A 22,030-nucleotide genomic window follows, 5' to 3' on the forward strand; every position below is an offset into this window, starting at 1 on the left:
CTGTAGATAAAAGATTACATTTTGTCTCTCTGCCTTACAAATAGAAAGAAAAAATAGTGAATATTCAAAAATAAAACACAGGGGCCAACACTGTGGCATAGCAGGTAAAGCCGCCACTTGCAGTGCCGGCATCACATATGGGCATCAGTTCAGGTCCCAGCTGCTCCACTTCCAATCTAGCTCTCTGCTAAAGCCTGGGAAAGCAGTGGAGGATGGCCCAAGTCCTTGGGCCCCTGCACCTGTGTGGGAGACCAGAAGAAGCTCTTGGCTCCTGGCTTCAGATCTGTGCAGCTCTGGCTGTTCCAGCCCTCTGGAGAGTGAACCAGTGGATGAAAGAACTCTATCTCCCGCTCCCCTTTCTCTCTCTGCTTCCGCCTCTCTGTAAATCTGCCTTTCAAATAAACAAATAAATCTTTAATACATAAAGAAAAATAAAACATAACACACACTAAAAATGTCCTATACACTATCTAAATTTATTTATCATACTAAAACCCAAAATAACTTCAGTTTCAATGAGAAAATACAAGAAAAAAATCTAAACACCAAACAGAGGGATTGAAATTAGTAAACAAGAAATTTAAAACAAATGTCATAAAAATGCACCAACAAACAATGAAGAACATTTATGAAACAAATCACAAAAAATCTGGATAAAGACAAAGAAAGGTAAAAGAGGATGATTACAAATTTTGCACTTAAAATAAAAAAATTCAAACTTAATTAAACAAAACAATAGCAGAATGCAAATGACAGGGAAATTAATGAACTAGAAGTCAGATCAACAGAAAGTCTGATCAAGAGAGAACATAGATTAATAAATGATACAAGACTCAGGGACCTGTGTGGTCACATATCAACATCAACCTACAAATTCAAGGAACTCAGAATAAACAAAATGGGATAAACACCCCAAAATCCACAGCCAGAGTAAACAAATTCAAACTCCTGAAAATTCAAGACAAAAGAAAAAACAGCTTGAAAATTAGCAGCAAACAAAACAAAACAAAACAAAAACAAAAACAAAAAAGAAAGGAAGGAAGGAAGAGAGAAAGAAAAATGAAAACAGACATTTACCAAAAGAGGAAGAGCCCAGTTCTTGTTTTCTAAAAGTCCACAGAAGTCTGGAGGAAGAAGCACACCAGAATTCTGCAAAAGTGAAAATATTCTTTGGGAAAGAGGGTGACATGTAAACCCTCTCAGGAGAGAAAAGATATTTGTTATCAGGAAATTGGCTCAAAAAGAATGCTGACAGACAACTCCTTAGAAAAACTCAAATGAAAAGAAACAGCAGGAATGGAGAAAGAGAAAAGAAAAAAGTAGCTATGTCACTACATATGATGGTGTATTCTTCTCTGGAGCTTTTAATAATGTATTTGAATGCAAAAGCAAAATTTATGAAGAGGCTTTCACCATCTACACAGGGAATATTTTTGAAAAACTGTATCATAAAGGCATGTATGTGAAAATGACTAAGTGTCTGTGAAGTTTTTATATTCAAATTTACGTGATAAAGTCTTAATATTAGTGAATTATGACAATTTACACATTGTCTTTTAATCCCTAGCATGATCACTAGAAAAAAATACACAAAGAGAGCTACTAAAAATCAGCATAGATATATCAACAATGAACCCAAAGGAATGCCCAAGAAATGTGCAAGAGGACAGGAAAAGAGATAAATAATATAGTAAACATCAATTAGAACAAAAAGGAAGAAAGATAACAAAGAATAAGCAAATAATAAAATGGCAGACAAATTTCAGTTATATCAAATGAAAACAGCCTGTTCACACAAAATACAAAATAAAGTGGTAGAAATTCCCTCCTCAAACCCAGAAAAAAAAATCCCAATTCCCAACAGAAAGAAAACCTAACAACCACCTATCACACGCCTATCAAAATAATTCATGTGGAATTATTTGTGTCTCAGCACTCCTCAGCTTGACAGTACTGCACATATAGATAAGACACTCCACAGATGAGACCAATGGGGACCAGATTTCCCATGCACTCCCCTACAGGACTGAGTAGTAACCCAGGGAGACTGGCTCAGCAACTGAATCAGACTGAGATTTCTGAAGTGGACTAAATGCTTTTTAAACCTTTTTCCTAAACTGAGTAGGTATAGGCTTGGGAAGAATCAGCGGAATTAAGGAGAAATAAATGACATTTTCTTTACAAAATGGAACATAGTGTTAATAAATGCTTACTCCTATGACAAAGAGAATTTGAAAAGGCATGAGAGAAAGAGTCGGTGCCAAGGCTCACTAGGCTAATCCTCCGCCTTGCGGCGCTGGCACACCGGGTTCTAGTCCCGGTCGGGGCGCCAGATTCTGTCCCGTTGCCCCTCTTCCAGGCCAGCTCTCTGCTGTGGCCAGGGAGTGCAGTGGAGGATGGCCCAAGTGCTTGGGCCCTGCACCCCATGGGAGACCAGGAGAAGCACCTGGCTCCTGCCATTGGATCAGCGTGGTGCGCCGGCAGCAGTGCGCTGGCCACGGCGGCCATTAGAGGGTGAACCAACGGCAAAGGAAGACCTTTCTCTCTGTCTCTTTCTCACTGTCCACTCTGCCTGTCAAAAAATAAAAAATAAAATAAAAAGAAAGAGAGAATAAGACATAAATAGGGTTGGTGTAACATTTTAAAATATTTAACAGTTTTGGACTCCTTCTCATTGCAATTTGAGGCAAATGTGTGAGGATTTGGGACAAGATTCAGGCATTTGACTTCTTCACTTCTTTCTATAAACCTTCAACGCTGTCTACCAAGTTTGCTATTTTCTTAATGCCACATCCCCCTGGTCACTCCTCTGCATACATTGAGAACTCTGAAGTCTAGTCTGTAAGGTATGCTTCCAAACTGATAATTAAGGAATGTAAAAAAAAATTAAGAAACTACTTTTGGGGTTCGGCTTTGTGGCATAGCAGTCAACTTGCAACCTATGATGCTGGCATCCCATATAGGTACCATTTTGAGTCTAGGCTGCTCCACTTTGCCTTCAGCTCCTGCCTGTTGCAGTCATTTGGGGAGTTAGCCAGTAGATGGAAGATCTCTCTTTTTCTCTGTGTCTGTAACTCTTTCAAATAATAATAATAATAATAAAAAACTTGAAAAAACGTGAAGTTACTTTCTTTCCTAACAAAGTTTCAAGGTCTATTGTCTTTTTGTGAATATTTATTTATTTAAAAGGCAGATAAAGAGAGAAGAATCAGAGATCTCTCCCAAATGACCACAACAGCCATGGCAGGGCCATGCAGAAGCCAGGAACTGAGAATTCAATCCCACATGTGAGTGACAACTTCTTCTTCTTCTTCTTTTTTTTTTTTAAGATTTCATTTATTTATTTACTTGAGAGGTAGAGTTACAGACAGTGAGAGGGAGAGACAGAGAGAAAGGTCTTCCTTCCCGTGGTTCAATCCCCAAATGGCTACAACAGTTGAAGCTGTGCCAATCCAAAGCCAGCAGTCAGACTTCCTGGTCTCCAATGCAGGTGCAGGGGCCCAAGCACCTGGGCCATCCTCCTCTGCTTTCCCAGGCCACAGTAGAGAGCTGGACTGGAAGAGGAGCAGCCAGGACCAGAACTGGCGCCCATATGGGATTAACCTACTGCACTAAGGCGCCAGCCTCCTAGTGACAACTTCTTGACTATCAACTAGAGCTGTCAGCTTCTGACTCCCAGAATGCACATTAGCAGGAAGCTATAATTGGGACTTGAACCGAGGCACTCTGATACAGGATGTGTTTGTAACAAGAGGTGTCAACTGCTACCAAGCACTTGCTCCCTTGCTGTGAGTGTGTAAAAAACAAAAGTCCTATTTTGGATATCACAGACTGTATTATCTTCTTTAAATTTATCTTCCTTCTGAAATCACTCTAATGACTTATAATTACTGGCTCCTTAATATTACTCATCCCATGAAGACAGAAGGTTCAGATCCATTATGGATAAAATTGTGATGCTGGGAATATTCAGGGGAATTATTAACTTTACATACTTCCTTATTCCTTTAAAGGCCCAAGAGCAGTTCAGGGAAAAATCCAAAGGTGTTCGCCACAATCCAACATTGCTAAATGTTGAGTTTACTCTGCCATATTAATAGTGGGTTTGGGATTTCCTATTTGTATTTCATACTCTGTTGTTTGCTTCATTTTAAGCAAAGGCAAACTCTGTGTCAGAGTAGGATTTATTAGCAGGACAACAAATCTCAATTTAAGACAAAGACCTGATGGGCTCAGCCCCTCTGCAGAAAGCACAGTCTGGGACAGGCGAGAGCCTCGCTCAAGCTTCTCTCTTGCTAACGAGACCCTGATCCACGTCACAGAGGATGGAAGAACTGAGGGAGCCCTGTGCGTACCTGCTGTGAGGAGAGTGGCCATGACAGGCCAGCACCTACAGAGTGGCTGCCTTCATCTGCTTTCTGATGCTCTGTCAGAATACCTGAGCCTGGGTAAGTTCTAAAGGAGAGAAGTCTGTTTAAATTCTTGGTTATGGAAGCTGGCAAGTCCAAGACCAGGTGGCTCCATCTGGTAGGGCCTGGCAGTGTATTATAACATGGCAGAAGGTGGAAGGGAAAATGGGCATGTGCCAAATGGCCAAAACGAGGAGCAGCCTCACTTTCAACAGCCTTTTTTTTTATAATTAATGTTTGTTTACTTTTATTATTATCTACTTGAAAGTCAGGAGAGGAGGGGAGGTGGAAGAGAAGGAGGGAGCAACACACACACACACACAGAGAGAGAGGAGAGAGGGAGAGAGGAGATCTTCCATATGCTAGTTCACCCCCAAATGCCCTAGAATTTCATCCACTTATTCCACATTGGAGGCAGGGACCTAAACTCTAGGGCCAGCATCAGCTGCCTCCCGAGCACATTGTCAGAAATCTGGATCTGAAGTGGAGTAGCCAGAATTCAAACTCGCACTCCACTATGGGTTGCAGGTATTGTGAGTAGCAGCTTACCTACTTAATTATGATATCCACCCCATGTAACAACCCACTCTTGAAAGACACATGAATTGTCATGCACATGAACTTGAGAGTACTTACCATCCAGTGAAGTTTCACAACATACTTTCCATAGCTATTAAACAAGGGAATATGGCCCTTCACAGCCTTGCACAGAGAGTATATGTGTTCCCAGGGCTTCCAGAGGAGAAGAGGAGGTTCTCCTGTGTTCCCTTTTAAATAATTGTTCAAAATCCCTCCATTGAAAATCTTCCACACTGCATAGATCTCACTGATAATCCATCTCATCAGCTAGAAACAAAAACCAGCAGTGTTAGGTCACTATTTTTTAGTTGTAGATACTGTAACACAGGGGGAGATACTGTAAAAAAAAATCTAACCCCAAGAGTAATATTCAGTGGAAAGTGTAATGTATTCTAGATTTCAATTTCTGTTCTACAGAATGAAATCATAGGTCTTGCTTCCTTTCTTTAAGAAATACAGTCACAATAAAAACTAAAATAAAAACTAATATTAATGCCTCAAATATAAATAGATTTTAATTAGCAGCTATAACTCACACCAGTTAGGAAAAAAATTCCTAAAGCATGACGGTGAGCAAGGGTGAAGTGAAATTGGCTTTCTGGGAATTGCTTAGGCACATCTGCAAGGCATCCTGCAGTGAGACTTAGTTCACAGTTCCTTACGCACCTCACTGCAGAGTAAGTGTTCATTTGCTGAAAACAAGTCAAACATGACTTCATTTTTTACAACAACTGGAGTCTGAAATTAAAAAAAAAGATGGTTACTACTCCATGAGAAAAATAAAGGAAATGTGGCTTAATGAAATATAGTTCTATGTGTTGGAAATAGACCAAACTTCATTTTTCACAATCAGAAGAATGAGATTTTTTTTTTTTTTTTTTTTTTGACAGGCAGAATTAGACAGTGAGAGAGAGAAAGACATAGAGAAAGGTCTTCCTTCACCCTCCAATGGCCGCTGTGGCCAGTGCACCACCCTGATCCGAAGCCAGGAGCCAGGTGTTTCTCCTGGTCTCCCATGCGGGTGCAGGGCCCAAGCACTTGGGCCATCCTCCACTGCACTTCTGGGCCACAGCAGAGAGCTGGCTTGGAAGAGGGGCAACTGGGACAGAATCTGGCGCCTGACCGGGACTAGAACCCGGTGTGCCAGCGCCGCAAGGCGGAGGAGTAGCCTATTGAGCTGTGGCGCAAGCCGAGAATAAATTTTTAAAAAGCACATTGTTCCTTAAGACAATCCTTAGAGCTTTAAATGAATTTTAATATAATTCCATTAAAATAAAGTTTTTAAATACAAAAACAATATTTATATATATATATAATGCAGATAAATTTAGCATGCACATGGATAAAACCTGAGTTTAAAAAGTGATTTGAAATGTAAATTAGCCACACAAGTTAAACCTGAAGCTTAGTTAACATCTGGTAGCTGCAAGAAAGATATCTTCATCTCGGATGAAAAATATTAGTTATGACAGCTTTTAAAACTCTTATACAACTTAAAATTCTGTTCCTAAAAATACCGTTCTAAAGTTAATTTGTTGGTCATTATTTAAATTATCTAAATGGTAGAATAAATATAGTAGGAAAAATGTGACATACATATTTAATGAACTATGATGCATATCATTTAAATATTTGACTTAAAAAACATGAAAGTGAGTTTGAATAGACAATTAAATTTATATAGAAGATAATTCTCAATTATGTATACAAATAGAACCATGAAAGTTCAATAATAGTTATTTTATATTTGAGAAAAATTTTCCTAAAACTACCTTGAAGGCCTGAATTTATTGTTCTCATAAAAAATTATAAAAGTAGGTTATTCTGGTAAAACTAACTATGATAGAATGTTTCTAAAATGCCCAAAACATTTTATAAGTACTAATGGGGAAGTAAAATTGACTATAGTTTAGATACTGGATGCCTAATGTTTGAAGCATTAGCCTGGTCACCTGCTAACAGAAAGAAAGAAAAGAGTTTGTAGTAGACTAAAAGTCCTAAGGCAGCAGTCTCTAGGATGACATTTTTTTTTTTATTTTTTGACAGACAGTGAGAGAGAGAGACAGAGAGAAAGGTCTTCCTTCCATTGGTTCACCCCCCAAATGGCTGCTACAGCCAGAACTACACTGATCTGAAGCCAGGAGCCAAGTGTTTCCTACTGGTCTCCCATGCGGGTGCAGGGTCCAAGCACTTGGGCCATCCTCCACTGCCTTCCCAGGCCACAACCGAGAGCTGGACCAGAAAGAGGAGCAACCGGGACTAGAACCCGGCGCCCATATGGGATGCTGGCACCGCAGGTGGAGGATTAACCAAGTGAGCCATACCACTAGCCCCTACAATGGCATTTAATTATCTATATTTCACATATTTGTGTCTGGGGCAGAATAAATCCACAGACATTGTACAGTTGTTAAGTACAATCAATGCTTAAGGGTCTAGCCACTATGTCTAGTTCTCAGGAAAAAACAGCAAACAGATCTGATTGATCTCTGTGTGCTCACAGCTTGTCAATCTACTTGGTTGGAATAGCCCATGTAGACTGTCATATATTAAATCCAGGATTTTAAGTTCTTTATCCTAGCTTCTTTCTGACTTAAACCATGGTCTTTGATTTTTGTCTTTCACTTAGAGTTCTGGGATATGTTCTAGCTTGACTGAGTTTCTGGAATTATGGACCACAATTATTTTTGACTAATGAAATAAAGTTTAGTGGGCTAGGACCACTGATTTCAGAGGTCACTAAAACTCTCATCTATCTACTCATCAATCAATCAACCTAGTATAAGGAGTAGTAAGAGAGATGAGATAGAACAGAATAAATCCCTCATGGGAAGGTTATGGTTGAATTGTGAATTTTTGTTTCAGCTTTATATATGTCTATATTTCATGAGTCTCAATGTAAAAGGTAGTCATCACTGTTAACCTAGACGTTAAAACATGAAAAACACTACTCTAGACTTCTCTATTTAGCCAGACTTTCAGTTCTGGCTGTTCTGGTCCATTGCCAACCCGATGAGTCAAGAGGAGTCAGTGATGGGGGCAGTGGAGAGGTGGAGGTAGATGGCAGCTTTGTGACAAATGTAGGTGTGAGTGTAACCAACAGCAATGAGTAGATTTACTTTTAGTACAAATGTCTCCCTCAGAACTAAGATTACTAAAAAGAAACAGAGATGGTTCATAAAATTTTCTACTGATTCAAATTTGCAGCAATCTTACCTTACAGAAATTGCATGAAATGTAAATTATGTACTTATATTGAGCAGAAATCATTATTAGTAATACAATATTATGTATATTATGTTAACATTACAGAATTTATATTCTTCATATTACTGTTATCTTATACTGTAAGTAACTTAAAATATGGTTCATGAATATTTCATTTGAAATATCTTATAGTGAGCAGGTGTTTAGCCTAGCAGTTAAGACACTACTTAAGAAGCTTACATATTGCATCAAAGTGCCTAAGATTGATTCTTGGCTCTGAGTCATAACTCCAGCTTTCTTCTAACGCAGACCCTGGGTGCCTGTGCTTACAGCTCAAGTAATCGAATTCCTGCCACTTACATGGGAGACCTGGAGTGAGTTCGTTTCCTGAATTCAGTCCAGCCACTGTGGGGATTTGAGAGAGTAAACCAGTGGATGGCAGTGCACACTCTCTCCTTCTCAAATAAAATTTTAAAAATAATAAATGAGTAAATAAATGCAAAATGTCATATAAGTCAGCATTTCTGAAATATTCTGATGATCGGGCATATCTTCCTATTTTTTCATCTTAGTAAATCTTTTAGAAGTTAGAGTTATACAACTTTCTCAACTAGTATGGTGGATAATTTTTTTTTATTAGTGGCAGTGCTGATGAAGGTTAAAATCTTTAGGAATTAAAGCACTTTGTTTAGAAACAATTTCAGTATATTCCACAAATGTACAGAAGAATCAACCCTTTTACAACCATTTAACTAGTACTAAATACTTACAATTCAGCTTACTGCTTTTTCCTAAGAATTAAATGAAAATAGTAGGAGATTCAAAAAGGGACATGGGTATTAATGATATTAAATCCTTGGAAACATCAAATATACTCAAACTGTCCTAATTGGTAAGAAGATAGATAATTGAATCTAAAATTTCAATATATATAAACACTGTCTAAGTTTTTAGATGAGGTCCCAGTCAATTGATTCATATGGGTGCAATTGTGGTCTAGAAATGAAAGTGGCCTTTAGAAATTTCTTCAGGAATACCTGGAATAGAGTAATTAAGTGCAAATCTATTGATCTGGAAAGTTATTCATAATAAACACCAAAGAAAGTAGACCTGCACACCAGGTAAGTTCATGCTAAGAAGCAGGAAGGAGAATGTCTGTTATTCAGATTAAGTAGTAGCCTCATACAGCATGTCAAGCTATAATTCGACATTTTAAAGTGAAGAAAAAAACTCAGACCTCTAAACAAAAATTCATAATGTCTTAGAAACCAGTGTGTGAAATTATTATGCTATGCTAATAAACATATATTTCAGATTTAAATGTCAAAAGCAATCACTTTTTCCTATTGAATACTGCAAGAAAAAATTACCCTAAATCATTTCAAAAATGCAAATTTTTATCACTAGGATATTAAATCCCATAATTAGTAAGCATTTTTTAAAAAGTAACAATATTACTTACCCGATTAATAATTAAATCCTGTGGACGTTTCCAGGAATAAATTTTCAATGACGCTGGCAATTCAATTTTTCCCTCAGGGTCTTCAAAAAAATGCTATGGAAAAAATAAATTCAGCTTTTTATATGGTTTTATTAAAGTAAAAACAACTAAATTTTATATAAATTTGTAAGTACATGGATTTGATCAATCTATAAGACTTTAAAGAGCACTTGTGTTTGTCCTCAGAGCTAATTTATGGAGTATTTGGAGAATATTGAATTTAACAGTGCTGTGTATATAATTAACAGAACCTTGATTGTTGAGTAGCATTTAGATTGAAGAGGAAACATTCCAAACAAAAATGAGTCCTTTGGAATATAAATTAGGTGTGGTGTGAATTTTTTTTGTTTTTATCTGAGTTGAGAAGATTACAAAGCATTTACTTCATTTTCAAGAATTAAAATTATAAATAGGATTATATGTAAATAAAACTTGAAGCTTTGTATTTCATTTATTATTTTTAAAATGAATCTTAATGTTTAGATATAATTACTACAAAAACTCCTGAGCAGTTATATGAAATAATATATGGTTCCTGTGTTCCCATTTTCCAGTTTTTCCAATGGTAACACCTTGAAAACTATAGTGTTTCGAGTGAATTGCTGCATCAAATAAATAGGTTATACCTTAAATGTAACCCACATCCATAGCCACGACAAAGAATTATTTATAAATAAAGTAGAAAATTTTAAATAGGCAAATAAAACTAAATTATTTCAATGGAAAAAGTGAAATCTTGACATAGTCCCAGTCTCAGGGACACTTCATGTTCACTTGAGCAACTAAGATCTTTATCTACACATTTTACCAGGATATCAAGTGAGTTCTAATTCTTATCCACAGCCTAATCTTCCAAAAATCAGGAAACAGCTCCTAAGTTCACTGACAACTCATTTTTTAAACCACCCTCTGTAAATGCATGATTCCCCCATTCCGTCCAAAACCTACAGCCTAATATGCTGTAGCTTTTAATTTCTACTTTCCATGTGACACTTTCATCCAGTTTCCTACCAGTTATTCAACTGCAATTCACCAATGCTCAGGACTAAGGCTTAGAAAGGTAAGGAGGCCAGGAGGTGGGGGGCGGGGAGTGTTAGGAGAAGTGAGGTAGACAAAGCTGGATCTCCTTCTGAATGAGAGTGTGGGAAGAATGAGTACAAATGAACACATCTTACTGCATTATAAAATTAAAAACCAAAATGAGATCTAATCCTATTTAAGTCTACTTACAAATATTGGGCTTTTTCCTGTTTTGTCCTTTTCTTTTCCACCTTTGCCTGTGTCCCACTTTTCTGCGTTGATGTCAGCTTCATTCCACTCTGGCCAAATGGGAAACTTCCCCTTCTTTTGTTCAGTAGAACCAGACTGTACACTACTACCAAAGGGGTACAGGCTAGACATGAGGGGACAGAGGGGCAGGAGGGAGGGGAAACAAGGAGGAGGGAGATGAAGAGAGGAGGAGAGTGGCAGAGAGAGAGAGATGGCTTTAATTAAAATCTCTGAGGTAAAATATCGGATCAATTGTATGACATATATTTAATTATCTTGTCAGCAGTCATCTTCAATACATTCTTCAACATAGTCATACCTGTTCCCAGTTTCCAGATGATAGGGCCTTAGATAATGAAATAATCCCTACGATTATGCCATGAATAATTTCTGAGCAGTAGTTTCTACTTATTTTTGCAGAATAATAAAGCATAGACAAAGACTATAGATTGTTACCTATTATAATGAAAAAATAAGAATATTTGAATGCAATTCATAGTTCAGCAAAACTTTTTACATTTTTAATAGTAATTGCTTTTAAAGTATCAATACAGGTATGATTTTAATATTTTCCAGGGTAAAAGTACTATGTGATCATTTTTCAATACAAATATAAACTATAAACCAGGTAAATAAGGAAAACATATTTACCATACTTCAGTCTACATTATCAACAACTATATGTGCTCTCAGACCAATCTATACAACATACATTTCCATTAAAACAAAATCATTCTGCATATTATTTTATAGGCTCCTTTTATCACCTATCATCACATCAGCAATATTTCCCATGTCCATAAATATTGATCTAAATACTAAACTTAGTGATCACATAATATTTCATTGTCTTCAGAGTGGATCAGTGAGTGATCCAGAGGAATAGGCAGAAATGTCTGGGGCTCAGACATTGTTAGGTTGTTTTAAGTCTAATTATTATTAAGAAATAGCACGAATTAAGTAAACTAAATAACATATTCAAAAGTGAAAAATGTTAAGGGAAAATATAAAGCAGGAGAGGGAAACTGAAATGTCAGAATCAACAATTTTTAAAATAGAGGTTAAGAAAAATGACTACAATAAGGTAACTTTTTAAAAAAATACTAAAGGAAAGTGTGGGTTCAGGTATGTGGATACTCACAGGAAGGTGGCCGAGAAGCAGGAGACAGAAAGTATAAATAGAGAGGGAGAGCATTTCAGACACAGAGAGCATCTGGATTATTTTAAGAATAATATGGATGTCAGTGTGTTGCAGCTCAATGAAGGGAGGGAGAGGTACAAGGAGAGGACTTCAGAGAGTTTTCAGGAGATGTGAAGACTGCATAGGGGACTGAAGCCCCCAGAAAGGAATGCAGCCCTGCTGGGACATTGGTATTAGCTCCGGAAGACCAATTTTAGATTTGTGACTTTCAAAATTCCAGGACGATAAATTCATGTAGTTTAGACACTAAACTTGAAGCAATTTTTATTACAGCAGCAATAGGAAACTAATAGAGCAAGGTGGAAAAATAGGAGAAGGTAGCATCTTGGAAAACAGGTGAAGCAACTTTTTTCAAAGCTGAAAGAATGTATAGCAGAAGCAAATGCTGTTAACAGATCAAGAAAGATAAAGTAAGAACAACTAAATTATGAATTCAGAACAAAAAGCTGAACATCTCCTTCAAATGTCAACTCCTGGGATGAATGTGGGTTGAAGGACTTTGCTGAATAGCATATCTACCCCAGCAATGTTCTACCCTGTGTATCTTCACATTGCTTTTTTTTTATAGCACCAAACAATTGTCTCGTTAATCTTTTATGTGCTCATTGTGCATCTCCATAGCTAAGATTTATAAGCATTGGATGTTTTATTCATTTCTCCCATCTCCAGTATCTGGAATGATATCTGCACAATTAGGAAATCTATCATCAATTTATATGAAATAAACACATGAATGTCTTTAACATTTCTATAATTTTTAATTTGAACTACTCAAATTGTGCTATGTAGGTAGAGATTAGCCAGCTACTCATAAATCCCATTTCTCTCCACCTTTTTAACATTTGGCTATTGTGTGTGATGATGTCTTGGGCAATAGAATATGGGTAGATACGCTGTATTCCCACAGTCAGGCTCAGAAAACATTCTCTGAAATACTTCCCACTCTCTTTCTGCTTGATTCATGGCTGAATCCACTGAGCGTGCCTTAGAAAATGGAGATACCACAGGATGGAAGGAGCTAAGAACCCTTATTCAGCACAGGAAAAGCCACAGCTATACATGTGTTCAGACCCTGGTATGACTGAGAAATACACTTTATTCTATTAAGTTATGGACATTTTAGCTGGTATTGACTATTAGCATTGACTGGTAAAATGAGTGTAGTTATTTTCTTAGGATTTGGATTTGTTTTCTTAGACCTTCAATCATTATAAGCATGCCCATACTATAACAATCTGGGATTATTTTTCTTTTCCTTAAATTACTAACACTTTATCTTTGTTTGTTGTGAACTCTGTCTGTCCTTTGCATACCCTTTTATTATGAGCTCAAGTTTCTAAAGGTCTTCTACTCTAGTCCTCTTTCCCTGAGACAAGACTATGTGGAAAGAATGTGCTTTCAAAATAATATTGAACTTTCTTTTGTCAGAAACTCCAAATGAACAAACCATCCAGGAACCCATAGTACAGTAAAATCAGATTTCAAACCTATGAAAATCTTTGTCAGAGTTTTCATTTTTAAGGGAAAATCTTTTATCTGCCTTGATATTAGTGAGAGAAAAGCTAGCTTTCCTATAATTTCCCTATACTAAAGTGAATTTTCATGCTCACTTTAAAAATTAATTAAAGCCTTGGAAAGCTATGCCTTTATGTAAGGTTGGAAAATTCCCTTTCTTCATTTGGGTTCAAGATCTTTTCCTACATATGTTGAAACAAAAGATCTATTTTCAAAAGACTGATAAGACTTCCCCAGAGACATGATGGTCTGATCTTCAATTCCCTCTCTATTTCAGGATCTTGAAGACATTTATTCTTTATGTAGGAATTATTTCTAAGAGTTATATTTTATTTTTTCAAAATCGATCTACCATGTCTGAGACTACATACATTATTAAGGAGTGTTCTTAAGTAGCATATAGTTTAAGGAAAAAAATGAACTTCTTCACAATACTTATAGAAAAAATTAATGGATGAAATATCATCTTATAGTATCTTTTTATTGAGTATTGGTATAAGATAAACAAGTGTTGGTATAAGATAAGATAAAGAGTATTGGTATAGATAAACAAGAAGTGGGTGATTTGGTAGCCATCAAAATCATAATAAAATGACCTCATCTGGGAAGCTCAAAATCTTAAAACATATTTTTAAAGGAATATCTAATTACTTAAAAATATGGGGCTCTACTAAATTACGTTTTGCTTCCCTCCTCATTCTGTCAAGTGTAAGTAAATGTTCCAGCTCCTTCCCTTAAGCTGTTAAGCTTTATCACTAATTGGCCTACTTTCCTTGGAACACATCAAATATATTTCCTTCTATACTGAAGATTTCTCAAAAAGATTCTCATTAAAATGTCTTTTACTAGCCCAATAGATCAAGCTTAGTGCTGTAATACAATATAAACAATGCACAAATGCAGCTCAGTGTCAAATATATACTGTAAACTTCAATGGTCATGTAGATGCTGTTGTTGAAATTCTGTCTTCAGAGTCTACTGGCAGATGCAGCTCATGCTCACAGCATAATAGCGATCCTTGAAGTATCAAAATACATGATTTCTGGGCTCATCATTTCTCTGTTGATAATTTTATAGCAAAAAAAATAGATAGAGAGGTTTTAGGCTCCAGTAATCCTGGAGAAAAATCTTGCTAATTTTTAGAAAATTCAAACATACACTATTGAAAGATCAGTTATTTAGAGAGTTATCACACATCAGAGTTATATGGGTATGGGGTCTAGCTCTGCTTCTAGTTCCTTCTGCTAATGGAGACCCTGAGATGTAGTGATGATGGCTCAAGTAGTTGGGTTCCTGCCACATAACCTGGATTGACTTTCTGGCTCCTGTCTTTGACCTTAGCCAATATGAGCATTTGAGACCTGAATCAGTGGATGGTATTCTCTCTCTCTCTCGCCTTCTCTCTCTCTCTCTCTCTCCCCGTGTGAGTGTGTGTGTGTGTATGTATGTATCTGTCTGCCTTCCAAATAAATAAAAACAAATAAAAACATAAATAGAAATTTTAAAAATTACAAGATGGGCATGAGATTTCAAAGATAAATAAAATACATATTGGCAAGGCTTATTTTTTTTAAAAATTTATTGAAAGTTTTTTTGGGGGTGTCTTTATAATATAAAATCTATGTAATACAAATGACCACTATGGGATAATCCAAAGGAATGCAATGTTTGGAGGGAAGAAGCAAATGATAATAACTGAAAACCATTAAAAACATTAGCAAATGAATCACACATAGAACCTGTGGTGGTGAATAACAGGCTGACACAGTGTAATTAACATGTAGGTATAGGGAAATAGAAAATGATGAAAGGTCAGAATTAAAGGTCTTTAAGTCTATCCTGATTAAGAAGATTTAAGTACCCCGTTAAATTCATATGACCAGAAAGAGGCTTCTCCAAGGAGCAAGTGGCTAGAGTTATTCATAAGTTCTAGTGTTGCTATGATTCTACTAGGAAACAGACAAGCTGTGCAAACCAGTAAAAATGGATATGAGGTTGTCTATCACAACGCATGTGGCATCAGGGACAGCACTTCTATGAAGCAGTAATACAATTGTTTTTAAAATGCTTATGGTAAATGTACCCACTAATGAAAAAAAGACTGAGCTTGTATTGGATCAGAGTGCTGGAGGCCCACTTCTGGTCCATTAACTAATAGCTGAATTATGGAAAGGCCCTGGAGTTCTCAGAGAGGGAGCTGAGTTCAATAGAAGAACATACTTTAAGGAGCCCCAAATAGAAACTGTTTGCCAACTGAAAAGCAAGTATTTAATATTGTAACCCTCTTGAAGATGTCATACCAACTCCATTTCAGCAATGAGTAGGGACCTGATCATCCTGGAAGGGTGTCCAAAATCCAAAGCACAGAACAGTGTGCATATATTTAAAATATCTGCAAAAGTTGAACTAAAAATTACAATTGCAGGGCCAGCACCGTGGCTCACTTGGCTAATCCTCCGCCAGCAGCGCTGGCACCCCAGGTTCCAGTCCCGGTTGCTCTTCTTCCAGTCCACCTCTCTGCTGTGGCCTGGGAGGGCAACGGAGAATGGCCCAAGTGCTTGGGTCCCTGCACCTGCATGGGAGACTGGGAGGAAGCACCAGGCTCCTGGCTTCGGATCAGCACAGCACTGGCCATAGCGGCCATTAGGGGAGTGAACTGATGTAGGGAAGACCTTTCTCTCTGTCTTTCTCTCACCGTCTATAACCCATTTGTGGATGCTCAATACCCATGGCCCTTAGGGGTGAGACTCACTCAGTTCCACCTCAGTGGGCTCCCTTTGTCCTTCAAACAGATCAAAAGCCTACGGTCCTTTCTTGCTGACCACTGCATTTGGAATCATCCTGGGATGAATGACTTGATGCTTCTAGGGTGCATATCCACAGACACTGAAATAGAAGCTTCTGCTTTTCCTCTGGGCAGCTCCAACACTGATTTCCAGAATGGGAGTCCTGGCCCTTCAGCAAAACTCTAAGCTACGACATGGTCCTTCAGCTTGATCTCTTCTGTGGAAGCTTTAAGGAAATTTTTGTTCATTTCTGCCTGCTTGGGAAAGGTAAGTCTTAAAGGGTTAAGATTGTCATCTTGAAAAAGAGCCCAGAGGATGATAGCTCCAGTATTTTCCATCTCATGGCTGAGCCTGGAGTATTCTTGAGTGTGTCAGGTAACACACTGGAGCTCTTAGACACAGGAGCACATCCTCTGCCCCTTACTGCTTTCTCTGTACCCCTTGCATTGCCCAATCCTTTTTTCCAGCACAGAAGGCCAGCCCATGAGTCTCTGATCTCTTCACTCTTATCTTTCTTGTACTCTTACGCCCTTCCCAGGGGCCAAACAGGGACAGAGTTTTATAAAACCCTTGAGATGCTTTCTAAAATACTGTATGCAATGAACATAACTGGCTCTCCTTGTCAGTTGCTGAGCTGTATAATTTTGACGATGTCTATTTCAAGTCTTTTGCCATCCACGGTCTGATTATTATCTGGAACTTGAATACAAGCTTCTGACTGCTTTAAGATGAATGGACAAGACAAGAATTTCCAGTACTCTGAGGAAAAAGAACTGAAAAATCCACAAAATGGCAAATAGAGATCAAACAATGTGGATGTCACCTGTGCCCTTGGCAATAAGGAAGACCCTAGTAAAAATTCCTATCTTAAAGAAATCACTACTGATGGGGAAAACTGCTAGTCAGTGGCATTCTGCCCTATATCTCTGCATTCAAAAATAGATATATCCCACCAGACTACAATACATGTTGCAACAGCACTCAGCTTCCAGCTGGCCTGTTTGCCTGCCGCTCCCTTGCAGCAAAATAGAGCTGTCAGCTTCCACCTGACCTGCTCACCCATTGCTGCCTTGCATCGTATTTCAATAAATCTAACTCCACTCTTGTCTGTGTTCTACTGCTGGTGAATTCTTCTAACTGCCCATGACACTGGCATCACATGGTCATTTCCTATGACAAACAAGAGTTAGTTACATGAGGCTGAATGAATTAGTGAGGTTTGTGGATTTCTATGTCTTAATTATTTAAGGACTGGAGGTTCTGCATTGGAATGTTTCATCTTCTAAATTCAGGAAAGCTTTTTGCTGTGATTTCAACTGTTTACAGGACTTTGGTACTGTTTTGTAAAGAGATATGTGTTTACCTTTTCCATCCTACTTAATTCCTCTAAAATTCAAAAACTTATGAGGATTTTTGGCTTCTGATGGCTATGTGATTGTTTGCAAGAATTCAATAAGAATCAGCTCTCTTCATAACAGGATATAGTTAGAAACATTAGCATAGCCAAAAATCATGCACATGACTCCTGACTTCAAGAATCCCCAACTTTGCAGTGAATAAATGGAGCTGCCACTTCTAAGTAAGCCTTAAAATTTCAAAAGATTAAGAACTAACATTAAAAAATACATAAGCCTGATTTGGATTGGCTTTTTAATCTAAAGAGTTTTTCAAATCTGAGATTATGTAGTAAAGCAAATTTCATTATTATTAATTAATTCAGTTAATCACCAAAATAAATACATCTGACTTTAAAGTATAACTGTTGACTGTTTTTCAGTTTGCTAGCTTTCATGTTCTTGTGGGTTTTGCTATATATCTTTCTCTTTGAAGTTTGAGCCTACTGCCTGTCAGATTCTACAGAAGGGTAATTTCAAGCAAGTTAATGCTAGCCTTGCATTTGGGGATGATAACTTGTGCGATAGAACAGCTAAACTAAGTTTAACAATGGACTTCTGGTAAAATTAGTCTAAGAACCATTCCTTCTAAAGCCTCTTTGTTGCTCCAATGTGGCTGAAAGTGTGTTTGACACTGACTCCTGGCCATCGGATATTTCCCTGTAGATGCTGGACTGCATTAAGAACCAGGTCAAATCCAACCTGGCAATGAGGAACAAGCAGAAGTTAGTTACAGGATGATTGATTGGCAATGTGTTCAAGAAATTCTGGCCATGAGAATGGAATAAAACTCAAGATTGAGTCACTGGTGTCAACCTGAATAAAAAATAGATAAAGCTGAGAGGATAGAAAGGAAGAGATGAATGATTGCTTATAGTCATTGTTACAAAAGATTGTGCTAGTAGTACACCCACTAGAGATGGCCCACACTTCAAAAGAAAGATGCATTGTATGAAAATCAAATATTTGTCCTAAAGTAAAGTGACTGGAATACTCTAGATTTGAAAGGAAAAGACATGACAAATAACTGAGGAAATATAAGAATGTTGTAGGTTTTTGGAAGTTTAATGTGTGAGGTTAGGTTGGCTGAAGTTAGAAGGAAATTAAACACCCTAGACTTGGATTCTCAGTTTCCTGGGTGGTTAACCTCATTATTTTTAACCTCATTATTTAACCTTATTATTTAACCTTATTATTAACCTTAACCTCATTATTTTTCTCTTGGCCCTAGTGATTCCTCTAATTGATCTCTGATCACCCTAATTCTTTCGCAAACACTAATTTGGTTTCTCTCTTCCAGAATACAACTCACATTTACAAATGGTAATGTAGCTCCTTCAACATCAAATTTCTCCAGACAAGGCCACCTACAATCCTCAGAATAACATGGACAAACATTTGCATAATAGATTACCTTCTCATTCCTGAGGCTCTACTACTCACTGCATCTCTACAGCTAGGATTGTGGAATACCCCAAACTTCTCACAGACTGACAGTCATAGCCAGGGTCAATGAGATGTCCCCGTCCAGCATGAGGCATCTACCTCTGTGTTTTCTCTGCATAGGATTCTGTTTCAAAGGGTTGTCCTAGTCTATGGCCATACCATCCTGAACGCACACGATCTCGTCAAAAGTTTGTCCTGGTGTTTTTTTTTTTGTTGTTGTTGTTTTTTTTTTTTTTTTTATTTTCCCAAAGAAACCTTTTATTTAAGGAGTACAAATTTCATAAGCACAATTTTAGGAATACAGTGATTCTTCTCATCATACCTGCTCTCCCACCCTATTCTGACCCCACCCAGTCTCATTCTCCATTGAGATTAATTTTCAATTAACTTTATATACACAGAAGACCAACTCTATACTAAGTAAATTTTGCAACAATTTGGGTGCACACACACACAGAGAGAGAAAAACTGCTTGAGAACAGGTTTTACAGTTAATTCTCATAATACAACTCATTGAGGACAGAGGTCCTGCATGGGAAGTAAGTGCATAGTTACTCCTGTTGTTAATTTAACAATTAACACTATTATGTATGATGTCAGTGATCACCCCATGTTCTTGACATGAGCTGCCAAGTCTATGGAAGCCTTTCAAATCTACAATCTCCATCAGTATTTAGACAAGGCCATAAGCAGTTCTTTCCTCCCTTCAAAGAAAAATACATCCTTCTTCGATGGTCCCTTCTCTCCTCTGGGGTCTCACTCACAGAGATCCTTCATGCAGGACATTTTTTTGCCAGAGTGTCTTGGCTTTCCATGCCTGAAATGTATTCATGGACTTTTCAGCAAGACCAGAATGCCTTAAGGGCTGATTCTTATGCCAGAGTGCTATTTAAAGCAATTGTCATCCTGTGAGTCTGTTGTGTGGACTGCTCCCATGTTGGAATATTCTCTCCTTTTTAATTCTATCTATTATTATTGCCAGACATTTGATCTGGTGATTATTTTCTAAGTCATTCCAACTCCCAACCTCCTTCACAAGTTTGTTGCCATTCCTTGTGGAAGGGCCCCCTCTTGCAGATCTTCTCCACACTCCTTCCTACCAAATGGAGTAGATAAAATTCTCTCAAATCCACATCTTCACCTGTCTGGTTCCCTTGGCCAAACATTAGATTACTCTGTCCCCCTCTCTTCCCTGATTAAAATTCCCTCTCTGGAGCCACTAACAGTAGAAGTGTTGACAGCTTCCCTCAGGGCAAACATTTTCCAAACTTCCCTCTGTCTGAGATGGCTTTTAAGACCCATATCTTGCTTCTATCCTCTGCCTCTTCCCTATCTCAGTTTAGCAAATCAGTCATACTTCTGGGAACATCTGACACCAAGATAGACTCACAGATACTCCCACCACTGGTAAACTCATAGAACCCCAACAGGACATGAGTAGCACCTTGCTGTAGTAGCTGATGAAAGGAGACATTCTCCCTCAGTACCAAAGCCTTGGAAGACCACCAAGCCTTGGAGTTTATGATGCCAAGCCTCTAACTCACTCCAGGCAAGCAAAAGTTACTAACTGTGACATCTGCTGCCAAATTTGCCAACGGGCAACAGAATATCTTAATAAGGAGCAGTTCCCCAACCCTACATCTCCCTACTTTCAGTGTAAGCAGATGGGCCACTGGGCTGCTCTATACCCCTTGAATCCATGCTCCCTTGGATTGGGTCAGAAATCAGTACCAACAGCCAAAATGTCAACCCCTGAAGAAGCACAGGGGAAAAAAGGCTACAATTTAATTATTTATACTCATTCCAAATATGCCTTTATGGAGCTTCATGCTTATAAAAATTTCTAGAAGGAATGAGGTTTCTTCACCTCCGGAGATACCCCCAAATAAAATAATATACCCTTTACTTTTCTTTGGCACAACTCCTTGGGAGTCCCTGACTATTAACCTGAAGGCAATAATGTGACAGATTTTGATTATTACAAGGCATCTGTCAATCTCTGGGGGTGGGGTGGGGGAGGGACATTTGTAATTGACATAATGTTTCAGTATACTTTGACAACACTTTTTTCCTGTCCCTACATGAACCAATTACCCATACCATCATTGCTAGGGAAAACTATTGGCATCTCTGTTAACCTTACAACTTGTTCATCCTAAGAACATTATACCATATTGGACCCTATAATCCCCTTAATTTATTTGCGACTAATTCTTTGTATATTCAGACCACGTCTCTTCAACCTGGTTATTTGCTTTGTCTCTTCTCAAGTAGAGTCCATCTGGCTCCAGATGATTCTCCAAAAGGGATAAAACTACATCAATTCCAATGATGAGATTTACTTGACACTCATGAATGGACATATTCAATAAACTGTTTTTAGTTGACAGGCAGCAATTACAGTAGCCAAAGACACTCAACATTATGCTAAAATAGCATGAATCAACCAAATCAGTCCCTGGAGAAAGTAACTAAAGTGTTGGGTTCCTCTTATTTGAAGGAGCAATGCCAGGCAGAAAGACATGAGCAACTGGGGGGAGACCCTCTTTCAGAGATAAAACCAATAACCCTGTTCTCTGCCCAGGACTCCTAATATATTCTAGGAAGAAAAAGATTTTCTCCAAGGCATTTTATAGTCATATTGTCAAGAAAACAAAGAACAGCAGCAATAGTAAAACATCAAGTCACTTATAAGGGAATCCCCAGGACATCAGAGGCAAACT

The 22,030-nt window shown here is 37.8% G+C and overlaps 1 protein-coding gene across 3 annotated transcripts in view; it reads right to left on the bottom strand.

Moving 5' to 3' along the window:
- The window catches only part of ADGB (androglobin), a 217,516-nt gene that overhangs the window by 181,051 nt on the left and 14,435 nt on the right, over positions 1-22,030 (bottom strand). For all 3 annotated transcript variants that reach the window (XM_089332586.1, XM_008263621.5, XM_008263619.5), the window contains exons 2-5: positions 10,927-11,089; positions 9,658-9,750; positions 5,655-5,726; positions 5,046-5,255 (exon numbers count right to left, since the gene is read on the bottom strand). In XM_089332586.1, the coding sequence (XP_089188712.1) occupies positions 5,046-5,255; positions 5,655-5,726; positions 9,658-9,750; positions 10,927-11,089 (538 nt within the window). The remainder of the gene's footprint in view (positions 1-5,045; positions 5,256-5,654; positions 5,727-9,657; positions 9,751-10,926; positions 11,090-22,030) is intronic.

This window comes from Oryctolagus cuniculus, chromosome 5, assembly GCF_051225735.1.
Source record: "Oryctolagus cuniculus isolate XC-2025 breed Fujian yellow rabbit chromosome 5, ASM5122573v1, whole genome shotgun sequence".
Taxonomy (NCBI): domain Eukaryota; kingdom Metazoa; phylum Chordata; class Mammalia; order Lagomorpha; family Leporidae; genus Oryctolagus; species Oryctolagus cuniculus.